Below are 14,852 nucleotides of genomic sequence, written 5' to 3'. Positions count from 1 at the left end.
TACGGTGTATTTGCTGTTCTGCTCCCTTTGTTTCCCCCTCCGCCGTAGTAGGAGGAGCTGTTCAAATTCAAAGCCTCCATGGAAAGTATGAGTTGATTTGTCCTCCACCCAAACCAGCTCCTGGGGCTCCCCAAACGTCCTGACATGGTAGAGCCGACAGGGCCGGTCGCTGGGCTCTGAGACAACAACAAAAATTACTCTCAGTCCAGTCAGATCAGTGCATCGCCTGAAGAAAAGGGAACTTGAAAATATAAGAAGACAGCAGTCTTAACAACCCATAACTGACGGAAATACATGATGTCTTTATGTCAGAACTATGAGCATGACATATTGCTAAATGACCACAATACTATCAACTGAAAAAAATGGCTCCACATGGAACTTCTTCTTTGTGGGAATGAAAACAAAACTAATACTTTGGTACCAAATCAATGCCAAAATTCTAAACACATTCTAACGGTACCTGTTTTTCTAGTAACATGGATAAAAGTGCCATATATGCTGCAGATTATGGAGGTACTGTAAAATTAAAAGAAAATGTGCAACAGCTGCAGCAGGAGGCCCGCTGTGACTTTAGAATCATAAAAGCACTCCAAGAATCATTAAAAAAAATTCAAAAATCATGCTTTTTTTTCTTTGGGTTTTTTTTGTTTTTATACCCTTAAGAGTACACCTACTTAGGTTTTTAATTTATATCTTTAATGTTAGGCACATTAGGTTTCCATGAAATGAAATGTGCCATATAAATAAAAATTTCCATTGTAATTTGCTATAAATGATCAATTTGAAATGTTATTGTTACCGTTTGTGAATAACAATTCTTTGTATACAAAGACTAATGTGCGGCTAACACATAACCAACATAATCATTTAGGTTCTTGATATATGACAGCTTTTAAGAAAGCTGCATACAATCATAGTTCATCATTGATAAAATGGTGAAAGGTGAAGAAAAACTAGCCAATGATAACATAGTCCAGAAAAGGACTGTCATCCGTCACTTAAGATAACATTTGGCAGCAGGATCCATATGAGCGTCCCAAAAGTGAGAGCATGCACTTGGCACAATGATAGCTTCTTTAATTGTTTGTAAACCAATTATTCCAGCCACAGAATTACAGTAAGGGACAGTAAGGACATAACAGAATAAGACAATATCCCTAAACCTCAGGCAGTCATCACTCGATACATAGTCGCATAGCCCTCGAATTGATTCCTGAACTTTATCATGTCGGATAGCTTTATTTTACTGTAAGTAAACACAGCAGTTGTTTTTATTCACCAATTATTATTGCTGCTTGAATGCCTCTGATATGGAAACGGGTAGCCTAGTAACACTGAAAACACATTTTATGAAACTGTACAGAACTACACACGTACATGAATTGTCTTTTCATGTCAGACAGCATGAATTTGTGAGTAATCTTTTAAGTGTACTTCATGTGAAAAACACATATTTTGTCCAGAGAAAGCAGGAAGGCAACATCCTGGCATCACATAAGGAGATAATTTTCTGTGTCCATCCATCAATTTTCTTCCACTTCACCAATTCAGGGTTGTGGCTGTAGCTGCAGCCTAACCCGGTTGTCACTAGGAAAGAGTCGGGATATACCCTGGACAGGCTGCCAGTTTGTTATAGGACTAATGGACAATTTATGCTCGCCACATTGGTCACTTTGAACAGTAACGTCGGCATACCTCCAACCCATTTACACCACCACTTGTTACAGTTTACTCCCGAACGATAAGTGTCGCCACTCAGCCAAAATCCCCACATCAGTGTTGGTTTATGAGGAGAAGTCACCACATTTTTCCCCCTTTTCATCTCTATTTAATCTGGGAACGTCTGAGCTCCTGCACTGATATCTGATTCAAATAGCAATAATAACAGACATGACAGCAGCGGCACCAGTTGATGTGACATCACTTTTGTCGTCATTGTGAGAACGGTGAGCATAAACAGGCCATATAACAGAGAGACAATCATTCACGGTCACATTCACCAGTTAACCTAACATGTATGACTGGGGAACCTAGCTAAACTGTGTTTAGAAACCATTAAATCATAAACCAGTATAATTGTTGTGTAAAGAAAACCACCTGCAGATTTGGGCTTTCATTATTTGTTAAGGGTATTATTGTTCAGGCTTTACAGAAGTGGCAAAGTTTTCTCCTGAAGCACACAGTTGCAGTGTAGCCAAATTACCACGCCTCATAATTTTCTCCCAAAATCCCCACAGTCTCACTGCAACCTGTAGTGTAAGTTGGCAACCCCAGTATAAGAAATTAAACTGATCAAATATATCTCAAACAACCTCAACATCAGGCTGTGTATGTCCTGTTAATCACCATTAATTGACTCACGGATTCATTCTGTAACCACCAGCTGAAGTTAAGTGACCAAACCAATGCACAGAACAATTAAAAGCTACTCATTTACCAAGCACAGGCTTGGGTTATCACAGTAAGTCAACAATGTTCCAGGCCCACCTTTCGCTCTGTGATAGACTCCTTGTACGGGGTCAACAATCACCTCGCAGGGCCACCATGGTCTCCGGCTGAACTTTGCCCAAACGACTTCACCCTCAACAAACTTCACAGGTGGCAAAGACTTTTTCTTGAGGCTGCTCTGAGGCTGACAACAGAAAAATGAAGAAGGAAATATAAGTCAAAGAATCATTTTCACTTAACAGAACAGTACAGAAGATATAACAGACAAAGATAAAGATAAAACATGACCTTATGTAAGTGTACAAATATTTCACACAAACAGATATGAAAAGGATTTACTATCTTTTTATATTTTAACCAAAAGTTTCAGTTTCTGACCAACAACGGCCTCCAAAAACCTTTTCTGTGGTCTAATTTTAGCTTGTCATCATGTCCAGTTCAAACCGTGACACAAACCTCAGCATGGAAACACCAAAACCCAGTACCAATTGTAGCTGCTGGATTGTTTGTGTAAATGTAACCAGGCTGAACTTGGAGATACATGAGCTGGCCTGAATTATGACTGGCATGCAGCAGGACTGACCAGAGGGCCGACACTGGGAGCTGCTATGATTTAACCCTCTGTAAAAATAAAGCATCATTCCATCTTAAGTCATAAATTTTTTTGAATTTTTTCTGCTTAATCAGCTCTGATTTTTCTTGAAAATGTCATGGTTTGAGGACATAATTTAGCTTATATATAACATTTATTTTTTATAAATAGATATGTTTTAATTAAAAAGGCCCGTCCATCCACTTTCAGGCCTTTTTGTTTTTTGTATTTTACAATCTGAGGCCATGTTTGAACATGAATATATAAAAAATTATTACAGATTAAAGCCTGAAATTTCCGCTGCCCTTCTCTTATCACAAAATTAAATCAGTATCTGCAGTTTGGGACAGTTACATAAAAAAATCTCTCAGTATAAGCTAGTTGAAATAAAAATAAAGTAAAAAAAAATAAAAAAAATGAAGGACTCCTGCAAAGTCCCATGTTTGAAAACACTTCACTTAGCAAAAGACAATTTCTGCATTGTATATAGTTACATTTCACAATAATGCAAAAAATAATGTAGAATACTATTTAACATGATTTTCTTTATCACAAAAATTTAAAAAATTTATGCTGGATTGAGCAAATATCACAAGTTGTACCACAAAATCAAAAATATGTGCATATTTTTCATTTTTTAGACCTACTGACCCGGACGAGTTTGATGATTCAGGTTAAGCCTGAAATATACCGAGAGTCATTCAAAATGCAAATCTTCTTATAAATTTTACGTTTCTTCTTCCATCTACTGATTTTTGTTTTTCTGATACAACTTTCCATATCTTACTCAATTCAATATGAGTGTTGAATGAAAATGTTATTTTCTTCATTTTTGTGACCAAGAATTTCACTTTAAAAAGTATTCTATGCATTTTATTTTGGATTATTGTGACATAAAATGATATAGCATTCAGAAATTGTCACTAGTTGTATTTTGCAATGTTTGCAAAGTTTTTTTTATTAGTGTGTGCTCAGATATGAGACTTTATAGGATGTATGGCTATAAAGTCTCATAAAGCTTTATGGGCTCCAGAGAGCTGTGTGACTAGAAAAACCGTTAGCACTCGAGACAAGCTCACTTAATGTGTCAATCTAAAAGCCTGGGTGCTTGTTCTCAACCCTTTTCTGGCATGACATACTTTAGACTAAGAGAGAAAAACAAAAAAATCACAGAAAATGAAAAAGAATCTAATTTCTTGTCATATTTCCCTCCCCTGGTCATCCCCATCCATCCGGCCGTGGCTCTACGCCTCACAGTGTGAGAATCACTGCAGCGGCTGATAGTGGGAACAGCAAATGCAGATTTTACGCTATAGGTCACAGATTTCTCGGCCAGCAACAACAAACTACTGTCATTTGAATAAAGCTGACAGGCAGCCGGTCTTTTTCCATCATTCTGTGTGCCAACTGTGACCTGATTTTAAGCTGCACGAAGCATGAGTCTGAACAACAGGGAATAGTGAAAGTAATACTTGGTTACCTGGCGGAGATAACCAACCACACTGTGGTCACTGTGGCTGTTCCTGTTTTATTACTCCCTGCAATATTTCAAAACACATCTATCCATTTTCTGTCACTTATCTGGGGCACCAGTATGAGCTGAGATGCTCAGCCCTCTCTGTGCCCAGCCACCGTCTCCAACCAGGGTGACACAGAGGTGTCCCCAGGCCAGCCAAGAGATGTAATCTCTGTGTCCTGGGTGTGCCTCGAGGCCTCCTCCCAGTAAGACATGACTGGAACGCCTCACCTAGAAGGGATCCTCGTCAGCTGCCCAAACCACTGCTACAGATTGTTGGCTCTACTCCTAAATGACTGAACTCCCTACCCTATCTTTAAGGTTAAGCCCAGACATTGTTTGGAGGAAACTCATTCCTACCACTTGAATCCGGGATCTCAGTCTTCCGGTCATTACCCAGACCTGATGGGCGTAAATGAGGGTAGGAACTACAACTGACCAGTAAATGAACAGCATTGCTTTCACACTCAGCTCTCTCTTCACCACCACAGATGGGTATAGCATCCTAATTTCAAAATACTCCAATGTTTCTTCCAAAATGCAGAAAGTGGCCACTGTAAAAGCTCAACTCATTGACATCATGTGTTTTTTAACCATTAAATGCTTTTAATTTGAAGATGAAGAATTTGGCCTGGCTTAAATTAGCATGAACTCAATATGGCACTTTTTGTTTATTTGTTTTTGTTGACACCCAGTTCACATCGCTGCAAAACCATCCCATCCAACATGTCTGACACAGTTTCACAGGGGTAAAGCCAGGACATGAGAGCTAAGCTTACTGATAACAGCTAGCCCAGCTCTGTCCAAAGTAGCCTTTTAATCCTTTTACCAGCACTTCTAAAGGTAAGAACACATTATGTATTATATAATTTATTTAATTCAAATACTTCGAGTTGAGGAAAACTCTCTAAGCTACAGGAAACTAAACTGAATTTTTCACGAACATGGCGTTCCTGTGAGGGTGCCATCAATGTCCCATCATGTCTACAAATGTGTGTGGGGCTTTTATGGGTTTTTAAGACATTCTGATAGTTTACTGTAGGAATTAAATAACATTTTATTTATAAAGCACCAAATAACAACAACAGCTGTTTTCGTGGTGCTTTACACTCTAAGGTAAAGATTCTACAATAACAGAGAGAAAACACCAAAAATCAGACAACCCCCTATCAGCAGGCACTTGGCAACAGTGGGAAGGAAAAACTCCCTTTTAGCAGGAAGGAACCTCCTTCTTGAATGACGCCTGCATTTCATTTAGATGCTTCAGTTTCAGGGTCCAGATGCTGGTTGATGGTCAAACGGTGCCTTCAAATGGATTTTGTGGTCATGATTTTGAAGTTGTGCATGTGAGAGGATGGTATGGACTTTGTTTGTATTCTACTTTAAATATACTGTACTGAGTGAAAACGTCCGCTTTGTTGTATTTATATCGATTGTTATGTGAGCTTACCGGTGTCCTAAAGAAGGCAGCCCACAGAGGCTTTCAGTCATAAAAACATGTAAAACAGTGCAAACAGTAAAGTTAATATTAATGAAATTTGACACTTATATCATTTTGTCATAGATTTTGGGATAACTGGTACCAACAGTTAATCGTGTGCTTTATAGGATGGTTATAATGGTACCCGGGGTTTAGTGGGTTAACTGTGGACTATTTATTCAGTGTTTGTTTAGCACTTTGGAAATAGGCATCGTAGAAGTATGCATAATTCGCACTTACTTTTAGAATTGTACCTACTGATATTGATGAGTACAGCTGGACTACTGTGATGGTAAAGGCAACTTCTTAGAAAAGTTCTGCAGTTTTAAGAAGTATTTTAAAATCAGATTTGTAAGCATTGTCCCTGAATTCCCGAGTGTTAAAAGAACTGTCACTTTCTACTATAAATCGCAACAAAAACTAAGTAAGAGCTTTTGAGTAATTTGCCTCCATAGCCTTTGTTGTGTGTCCTCTGCTACAGCTCAAACTCCAGGCCCTGTAGCTAAGCATGCCGTCAGTAAGCCATCGGCACCGCTGGCGTCATATTTCACCCTCCACGCCCTCCCTTCAGTTCTGCCCTCAGCTTGAACACCTATGGTGGAGGTGAAAATTATCCTTTGGTGCTTTTTAAAAACAGACAGTTGCGGTTTGTTAAAGGCAGGGCAACAGCTGTGGAGCTGTGCGTTTGTCTGCATCAGGCCAGCATTTAAAATAACCAGCGATTTGTTATGACAGTTTACGAGCAGTGAGCCATTGCATGTCACGGTCAAGGCTTGTGTGTGGAAAAAGTTTTGTAATCCAGCTCCGGAGAAAGTATTTCCCAGCCAGGTGAATGCCAGCAATCCTTTGGCTAGACCCAAAAGCCGTTGCTACTTCTAAAAACCTCTGAACTGCTGCTGTTTCATGACGAGCTAACTTAGAAGGGGAAAAACTTGCCATTGAATGCCTTGAGGGGCTATCCTCAAATAGCAGTAACTCGGTGTCGCTGTCCCACTCGTCCTCTGAGCCATCCCAGTATCTCCTGCGCTGACCGGAGGACTGGGAGCGGGTGACGACTTTGGCTGTCGTCAGAGAAGAGTCTTTGGAGTGCAAGTTTACGTCTCCAGAGGCGGACTGAAGTACATTCCCCACCTTCTCCCGTTTCTCCTGAATGCCACTGACAGGTGGCACGGTCCTCCGCTCCACGTCATTGTCGTCATCCTCAAACAAAGAGGATTCAAAGTGGAGTAAGTTGTTCGCAAAGGGACTGTTGCTGTCGAGGGAGAAGGCCGGGCTGGGCGGGCCTGAGAAACAGTCTTCTGTCTTTTTCTCTGAAGTGACAGAATCAGTATAATTGGGCACAGGTGTGTCTCTACTTCCCGCCTGGACCTCAGGTTGTTTCTTTTTGGAAGCAATGTTAACAACGGTTTCCTCTCGGCTTGTAACCTGGGCTCCAGAGTGATCCCTGCTAGTGCAATCAGCCCAGGAGTTCCTCTCCATATTCTCCCTATTCTTCTTATGTGTCCCCCACTCCCAGCCCCTCTCTGGCTCCCGCAGCGGCAAGACCAGGTCAGGCTGGCTCACCATGGTGGTGAGATGCTGGAGCCTCCTGAGAGGACTGTACGAAGACGAGGAGGAGGATGAGGAGGAGTGTTCCCTTTGCGTCGTGAACCCATAGATAGAGGAAGCATGTTTGAGTGAGGAGGTGGCTGCTGACATGGTTAGCCCAAGCCTGTGATCCTGGCGTCTGGAGGGGCAGGAGAGGGCAGTGAGGTCACACCCAGGGGTCAAAGGGCAGCTGGTCTGACTCTCCCTTCCTGGGCCTGTGTAAGGCCCACTCATGCTGGCATGACTCCTCCCTGAAACATGAAGACAAAATAATCAATGCAGGGCCTTCTTTTATTTAACTGAGAACCAAAACATAAAGACTTTGGAAGACACCTTGTACATTAAAATCCATTCTGATTCTTCAAAGCTGTCATTTTCTTTGATTTATTTGTGCCATTTTTAAAAATTTTGTTTCTGCACATCTTTCAGTCACTTGAACGTCATAAGAGCTTATCTGAAGTTATCCCAAGCAGCTGGTAATGAGATATTTGAAAAAAAAAAAAAAAGTGGCAGAGGAAGGGCACAGCTCACAGAGGCGAGATCCGCAAAAGACAACACAGCCTGCTTCCCCGTGGTGTCAAAATACAAAAAATAAAAAAACGTAAACAGACTGACGACGGGAAGGTCGAAATAATAACGTGTCATTGTAAGAGGGGATTCTGCGCAAACACCGCCGTCGAGCTGCAAAATCCTTTTAGGAATGTTATCGCGATATGATGAAAATGACATCAAGCGCGATAAGGTCAGCCTGTAAACTCGCACGCATGGCTACAGTATCAATAAACCCGGTGACATTATCACATCCCGTCGTGTTGGGGGAAAAAAATTAATTAATAAAAAGAAAATCAACCCCGCGTTCACGCGCCGGCGCTGAAAACGCGAATTAAAATGGACCCGTTCGTGCGCGTGAGCGTGCCCAAAAGGCGTGTGCGCGTTTGCATCTACATATATCTGTGTGTTTCTGTATGTCTGTGTGCAGCTGCATGAGTGTGTGTGTGTCGTGTCGTTCGCTGCTCTCCAGTGGCTCAGTGAATGCACGAGAGACAAGACACATACATACATAACATGCAAAGACCACGATATACACAACAAGTTCACGAACACACACTCACACACACTTCCACGGGCTTCCCTCCGACAGATGCAGGCTATGTGCATCAAACAGCAAAATCACGCAGAAAACGCCACATGACACGGGATGTGTCGCGAGAATCTTACCATTCCACTGTCGGCCAGCGCAAAAATGACCCCCGCCCCGCTCATTTTGGCGTTTAAATGTGTCAATTTCCAATTTTTTGAAAGCGGATGAGGAGAGTCCCAGCGGCAATACTACTAGGCCTGGATCCTGTGAAACGTACTCACTCTCTACCCCCCCTCCACAGCCTCCCTCCACCTCCTCCTCCCTCCTCCTCCTCTCAACATGCGCTAAAAAGCCTGGTCCAGCGGCCCCCGGAATAGAAATTCAGGCGTGTTGTGCTCCTCCAGCGACACTCCCCCTTTGCTTTGTGATAACTACAACTTTATAATCCCCCCCTCACCTCCTCAGTCTATGGATGTTTGCTCTGTTGCATGGTTATTTCCTGCCCGCAGACTCTGCCTTGCCCCTTGAAAGTCAGTATCTCTACTGTGCGCACTGCCAGTCGTCACCACTGCCTCCCTCCCCAGCCGGTCCAAAGCATGGAGCACAGAAGGGGGCCGTAAATTTCTCCTTAAGAAAAAAGATAGATAAAAAGACTCAAAGAAAGGAGAAAAATCTGAGCTGTCAGCCACCAAAAACCCCATAACAAAACAAAACAAAAAAACGCACCGGACGACCACGCGACACCTTCAGAAAAAATCGCCCCGCCCCTCTTCTTAATTACAAGCATCAATTATTAACCCAAAGCGGGCTGCCTTCATCAATGACATGCCATATGCCAAACTTGTGCCAACAACTGACATCTTCTTCATCACCACCACCACCACCACAACCCCCGCATGTGAGGGCAAGCTCACATGCGCCTGGAGATGAGACGAGTAGTAATAAAAAAAGAAAAACGAAATCAACAAAAATGTCCACCACCACGTCTGAGAGGCTGTGAAATGGTGCAGCAGTCTACCCGGAAAAACAGAAGGGTTTCCTTTCCTGAGACGAGTTGCTGTGTAGTCTCTCTGGCTGCACACCCGGTCCCTTCAAAATGGAGTCCTCCAGCCTGAGAGGAGGGAAAAAAAACAGGCCACAAAGTGTTAATATATGTTCGATATAAAGTTCACCCAGTCACGGAGAAACTGAACCACAAAGCGCACCTCTGCCGTGCTCTGATGGGGTTTCTGCAGTCTGCTTTGGGTCTTGTCACGGCAGTAACATTTTCTTTAACATGTTGTGCCTCCCAAAGTCACTGTCTTATGAGCGTTTCTGCCACGACAGGAGGGGGACTGAGGCTCTCTTATCCTCTGGTGTGTGTGTGTGTGTGTGTGTGTGTGTGTGTGCCAAACGTACGTCTTGACAGCAAAAACCACAACATTTAATGGCACTTTAACCGTCGACCGTGCTGCTTTGCTTCCAGTTTTTCTTTTTGTGTGCACGTCTGAAGGGAAGGCTTTTCTTCTCTGTCACACGGAGGGGTTGAGAGCTGAAAACAACTGCAGCTCTCTCGGCCGGGAAGACATACGAGATTTCTGCCGTGGTGTGTTTGTTTTTTATGGCTGAGGAAATCTCCAGATTTGAAGATTTGTGGGGAGGATGTGTGACTGGGGACACGGAGGATGGTCGGGGGGTTGTTTCAGGTGTAAACGAAAAAATAGCCCCCCCCCCCCCACAAAGACACACACACATACACACACCTCTCCACAGTCACCGGGTGGCGATGTGAGAAACGGCATTTACAACCGACATGCCGCAAAAAAGCACTCGCAACCCCTCCTCTGTCAAAAAAACAGTGGGTGGGTCAACTATTGATGTTAAATGAATACAGCCTTTAGTCCGATAAGATCATTTTTGAGCCAGCAGAACAAAGAAGAGTCAGAATAATGTACGCTTTCTGCCGTCACACACACTTGGTGTGAGCTCCTCACTTTCCGTTTGAGAGGGAGGGGGAAACCCGGACGATTTAGGATGCGTTTTGCTTTTCAGCCTCGATCTTGGCAGGAGTGGTCTGCTGAGAAAGAAAAACAGACTTGTAGAGACAGACAGGAGAAAGGCGAGGGGAGAGACGGGCAGACAGGACAGGGCCTGCTAAGGGGTTTGCGCAGCGCAGAATAGCGCCGCGGATCGGCACGGTCGCGCAACTCCCGGCGAGCCGCTGTTGGCGTCACTCAACTCGGTTTCACGGTCAGTCTCCGCTTCCCGGACTTTCCACCGCTGCATCACAGCAGATTCAGGTGCTTTATGAGTCAGAGCTTCCGTTTGCAAATGATTTAAAGTGTGAAAAAGTTGTCAATACTCATTTAATACACCCATGAACTCAGTAGATGCAAGACATGGAAAAATGATTCAGTGATTCAAAAAGGCTGGAATTAATATACACACAGTTACAGTTTATTGAAATTGAATCATCAGAAGGATTTTGTGCTTCTGTTATTTTGTCCATCTTAAGTGAGAAAAACTATTTCATTAGTCTCAGTCCTGCATTTAAAATGTTCTGTGATTATTTTTGACAAGTTATATTAGTGTTATATGTTGCTAACCTGTAGCCAATTTCACAACTGTGAAGCATTACATTATATTTTACTATTGCGATGTCACACTACAGTATGGTTTGGTCTGTTTGTGCTGTATATACTATGATGAATTAGAGGAATTAGCACATTTTTGTGGATTCCACGCACTGCTGAGATTCTCCTCCACTGTCGTTTTAGTCTGTTGTTAAGTGGTTGCTGGGCAACTCGATGGCATTATGAAGTAACAATGCGTAATTCAGCTTTTGTGGATATAGATTAGATGCCACTCTCGTGAAATTAAAATGCTACTGTGCTTTTATAAGATATTGTGGGTGTATAAACTCATACACGATTGGTAGTTGGTTGCTAGGCAATGCAATAACACTACAATATGTGATATGGTAGATGAGAACCTTTAGTAGATGTACTGTATCTGTGTGCCAAGTTTGTTTGCTTAACTCATGATCATGTAGGAGGAGTTGAACACTATTAGCAGACAGAGATGTCATGTATTATATATGATAGTGAGATTATCAAACATAACATAAACTAAACTACAAATTAGACAAATTTTAAACAGTAACTTACTAGTAAGATATACTTCTTGTTTTTATCCCAAAGTGGAATTCCTATGGCAGCTACAGACACCACTGTGGTGTCTGTAGCTGTCATTTAACCAATATTTTGATTTGCTTATATGTAGAGGGAGTAAAATATTTGTTTGTTTGGCTGATTTTACACCCCTCTGTCATTATATCCTCACACTGCTTTCCTTGAGGGTATTTCAGAGAGTTACCTATAAGATGAGAACCAATTTAATACAAAAGCCTGTTAACAAACAGTTAATAGATGACACAGTTACACAGAAATATTTTCTGTGTGCTCTGTGCTATGTTGATAGAAAAATCTATCAACATCGCAATATATGAATGACATGAAAACAGAGTCCTTCCAGGTTTTTGGAGTTAATCCTGGAGAAGCAAATGACAAACACAGTGATCGACAGGTGCATATTATCCTCTAATGGATATTACTAGGAGAATTGCCTGATAAATAAAGTTCTACAAGGTTCACATGTTTTCTAGGAGGGGATTCATATTACATAAAGGTAGAACACATTATATGGAACTATAATCATTAACTGGGGGGTTGCCCATACTGCTGTCATGGAGAAAAAAAAAAGTAGAAAAATAAGTAAATAAAATAAATGAATTAACAATGGTCAACAATTAGATAAGTAGGTTACAAAGGTACAAGTACCAGTGAGATCAAGTAAAGTCAGCTCTTGTGGGGGTAATCAATAGGATCCATTTGTTCCAAATTTGGTAGAATTTGGCCTTTTGATTTCTTAACTGATATGTGAGTTTTTCAGTCCTAAATATCTCTAAAGTGATCCCAAACCAATCATCCAGGGTAGGCTGAACTGGGCTTAACCATCTTCTTGTAACTGTTTTCTTACTTGCCACCAAGAGTAATTGCGCCAACTTAATCTCACTCCTACGTTCCAGAAAAGGGACCAGACCCATTTATAGAACCTTAAAATCTAGAGGTTTTTGAGCGTTAAAGACTGCGCTTAAGGAGGCCTGGACACCCGTCCAGAAATCTTTTAACCTGGGACAGTCCCAAAAGACATGGAAATGATTAGCAACAGTCGAGCCACATTGTGTCCAGCATGGGATATGAGCACCTTTATATCTCTCCTGATATGGTGTCTTGAAGTATCTAATAATATTCTCCAGTTTGAATGCAAATATCTAATCAGCCATTAATATGGCAAAAGGTCAGAACATTTAGAAATGTAGACACGATCAGGATGACCTCCTGACATTCAAATAGAGCTAAAAAAAAATAAAGGAGAAAGGTGATTTGACTGATTTTGAATATCACATGGTTGTTGGTGCTAGATGGAATGGTCTACTGGGATTTTCCCACACAATCATCTGTAGGGCTTACAGAGAATGGATCAGCAGTTGTCTGGATGAAAATCCTTTCATGATGCCAGAATTCAGATGAGAATGGTCAGACTCCCTTAAGTTGAAGACAAAGAAGACAACAGTAACTCAAATAACCACTTGTTACAAACACGGGTTTGCAGAAGAGCACCTCTGAACACACAACACAATCGAGCCTTGAAGCAGACAGGGTGCAGCTGCAAAAGACCACACTGGATGCCTCTGCTGTCAGCTAAAAACAGGAAACCGAGGCTACAATTCAAACAGACTCATCAATGATGCTGGAAACATTTTCTTGGGTTTTATGTTTTTTAGTATCAGCTGAGCATCATTTAAACACCACAACCTACAACCTAATAGAGCACCTTTCAGATGTGGTGGAGCGGGAGATCCAAGTTATGGATGTGCAGCCAACAAATCTGCAGCAACGGTGTAATGCTGGACCAAAATCTCTTATGAAAATTAAAACTTGTTGACTCTATGCCATTAGAAATTAGGACAACTCTGAAGGGAAAAGAAGGTCCTACGGCATACTAGAAAGGTGTGTCTAATATAGTAGTCAGTGAGAATAAGTCCGATATTTACTGGTCTCCACCACCTTTTTAATAAAAACTAAATGCTAGTTTCAGACTTTGTGTGTCTGCTGGTTGGTGCTTGGTGAGTTATAAAATGTACAGCTTTAGTAGTTATTTCTCTGAAAACAAACCACAAAAACTAGTGCTAGATATGAGTGCAATGAGCTGGAACTATAAAAACGGTATACACGTAATTAAGATACACTGTTAAGAATCAAACTGATGGTTCTGCACATTTTTGAACCTTATGAGTTCTTATCTGTGCCATGATATGGTTTCCCTTTGAACTTCTCTTCTCGTTTTTTTCATTTGATTGACTGTTAGACTTTCCCTTCACTTTTTTCCCCCTATTAAACATATCATCTCTTATATAAAGGATTTGCAGTTCATATGCATCAACCAGAGTGGGTGCTTCTCCTGCAGAGCACCACGAGGTTTTTGAGTTTCACTATACATGCAGATTAATAGTGATGAGTAATTTAGTGTGTTACAGATATTTATTTTCCCTGCCTTCACATGACTCAGCTAAAAGACACTGTGGTTTCTGTTCTGCTAATAAAAGAGTTCACACAGTCATCGCAGTTTTTCCAAACACGTCAGCTGACCCGAATGAGCTTCTTTAGGTTTAATGGGTTTCACCTGCTTTTAACTTCTTTCAGTTTTGGCCTTGAAATCTGAAGTTCAAGGAACAGAACTTGAACCGGTATACAAGCTGGATATGATTTGTATGGGGAGTGATGCTCACAATTGACCTTTTCTTTCTTTTATTTAATACCATCTGAAACCCCAACCTGACTCCTTTACTTTTTGTTTCGATACTTTTGTACTTGTGCCAGTATTGGCCGATTAAACTTAGCCAGGCTTGCTTTTCACCTCCTTGGCAGTCTTTATGCTGAGCTGTGCTAACCCGCTACTAACTGCAGCTTCATACAGACATCTAACTTTTCCTTGTGAAAAGTTAGATGTCTGTATCAGGAGCATTTTGTCTGCCTATCTCCACTCTCTTCATTCTGTTTGGTGGATTTTTTCTGCTCTTAACTGGGATCTGCAATCGAAGTTT

The 14,852-nt window shown here is 41.6% G+C and overlaps 1 protein-coding gene across 6 annotated transcripts in view; it reads right to left on the bottom strand.

The window, feature by feature from the left end:
• The window catches only part of nsd1b (nuclear receptor binding SET domain protein 1b), a 33,866-nt gene extending 23,842 nt beyond the window's left edge, over positions 1-10,024 (bottom strand). For 2 of the 6 annotated variants that reach the window (XM_039618039.1, XM_039618044.1), the window contains exons 1-4: positions 8,739-9,013; positions 6,976-7,877; positions 2,491-2,635; positions 4-176 (exon numbers count right to left, since the gene is read on the bottom strand). In XM_039618039.1, the coding sequence (XP_039473973.1) occupies positions 4-176; positions 2,491-2,635; positions 6,976-7,877; positions 8,739-8,784 (1,266 nt within the window). In that variant the 5' untranslated portion in view covers positions 8,785-9,013. Of the gene's footprint in view, positions 1-3; positions 177-2,490; positions 2,636-6,975; positions 7,878-7,959; positions 9,014-9,164; positions 9,706-9,725; positions 9,819-9,912 lie in introns of those variants that run through there. The other 4 variants (XM_039618042.1, XM_039618043.1, XM_039618040.1 and 1 more) reach the window with 4 other exon arrangements.
• Positions 10,025-14,852: the final 4,828 nt, after the last annotated feature.

This window comes from Oreochromis aureus, linkage group 10, assembly GCF_013358895.1.
Source record: "Oreochromis aureus strain Israel breed Guangdong linkage group 10, ZZ_aureus, whole genome shotgun sequence".
NCBI lineage: Eukaryota > Metazoa > Chordata > Actinopteri > Cichliformes > Cichlidae > Oreochromis > Oreochromis aureus.
Note: the sequence above shows the minus strand (reverse complement) of the source record. Positions and strands in the feature narration are given on the sequence as shown.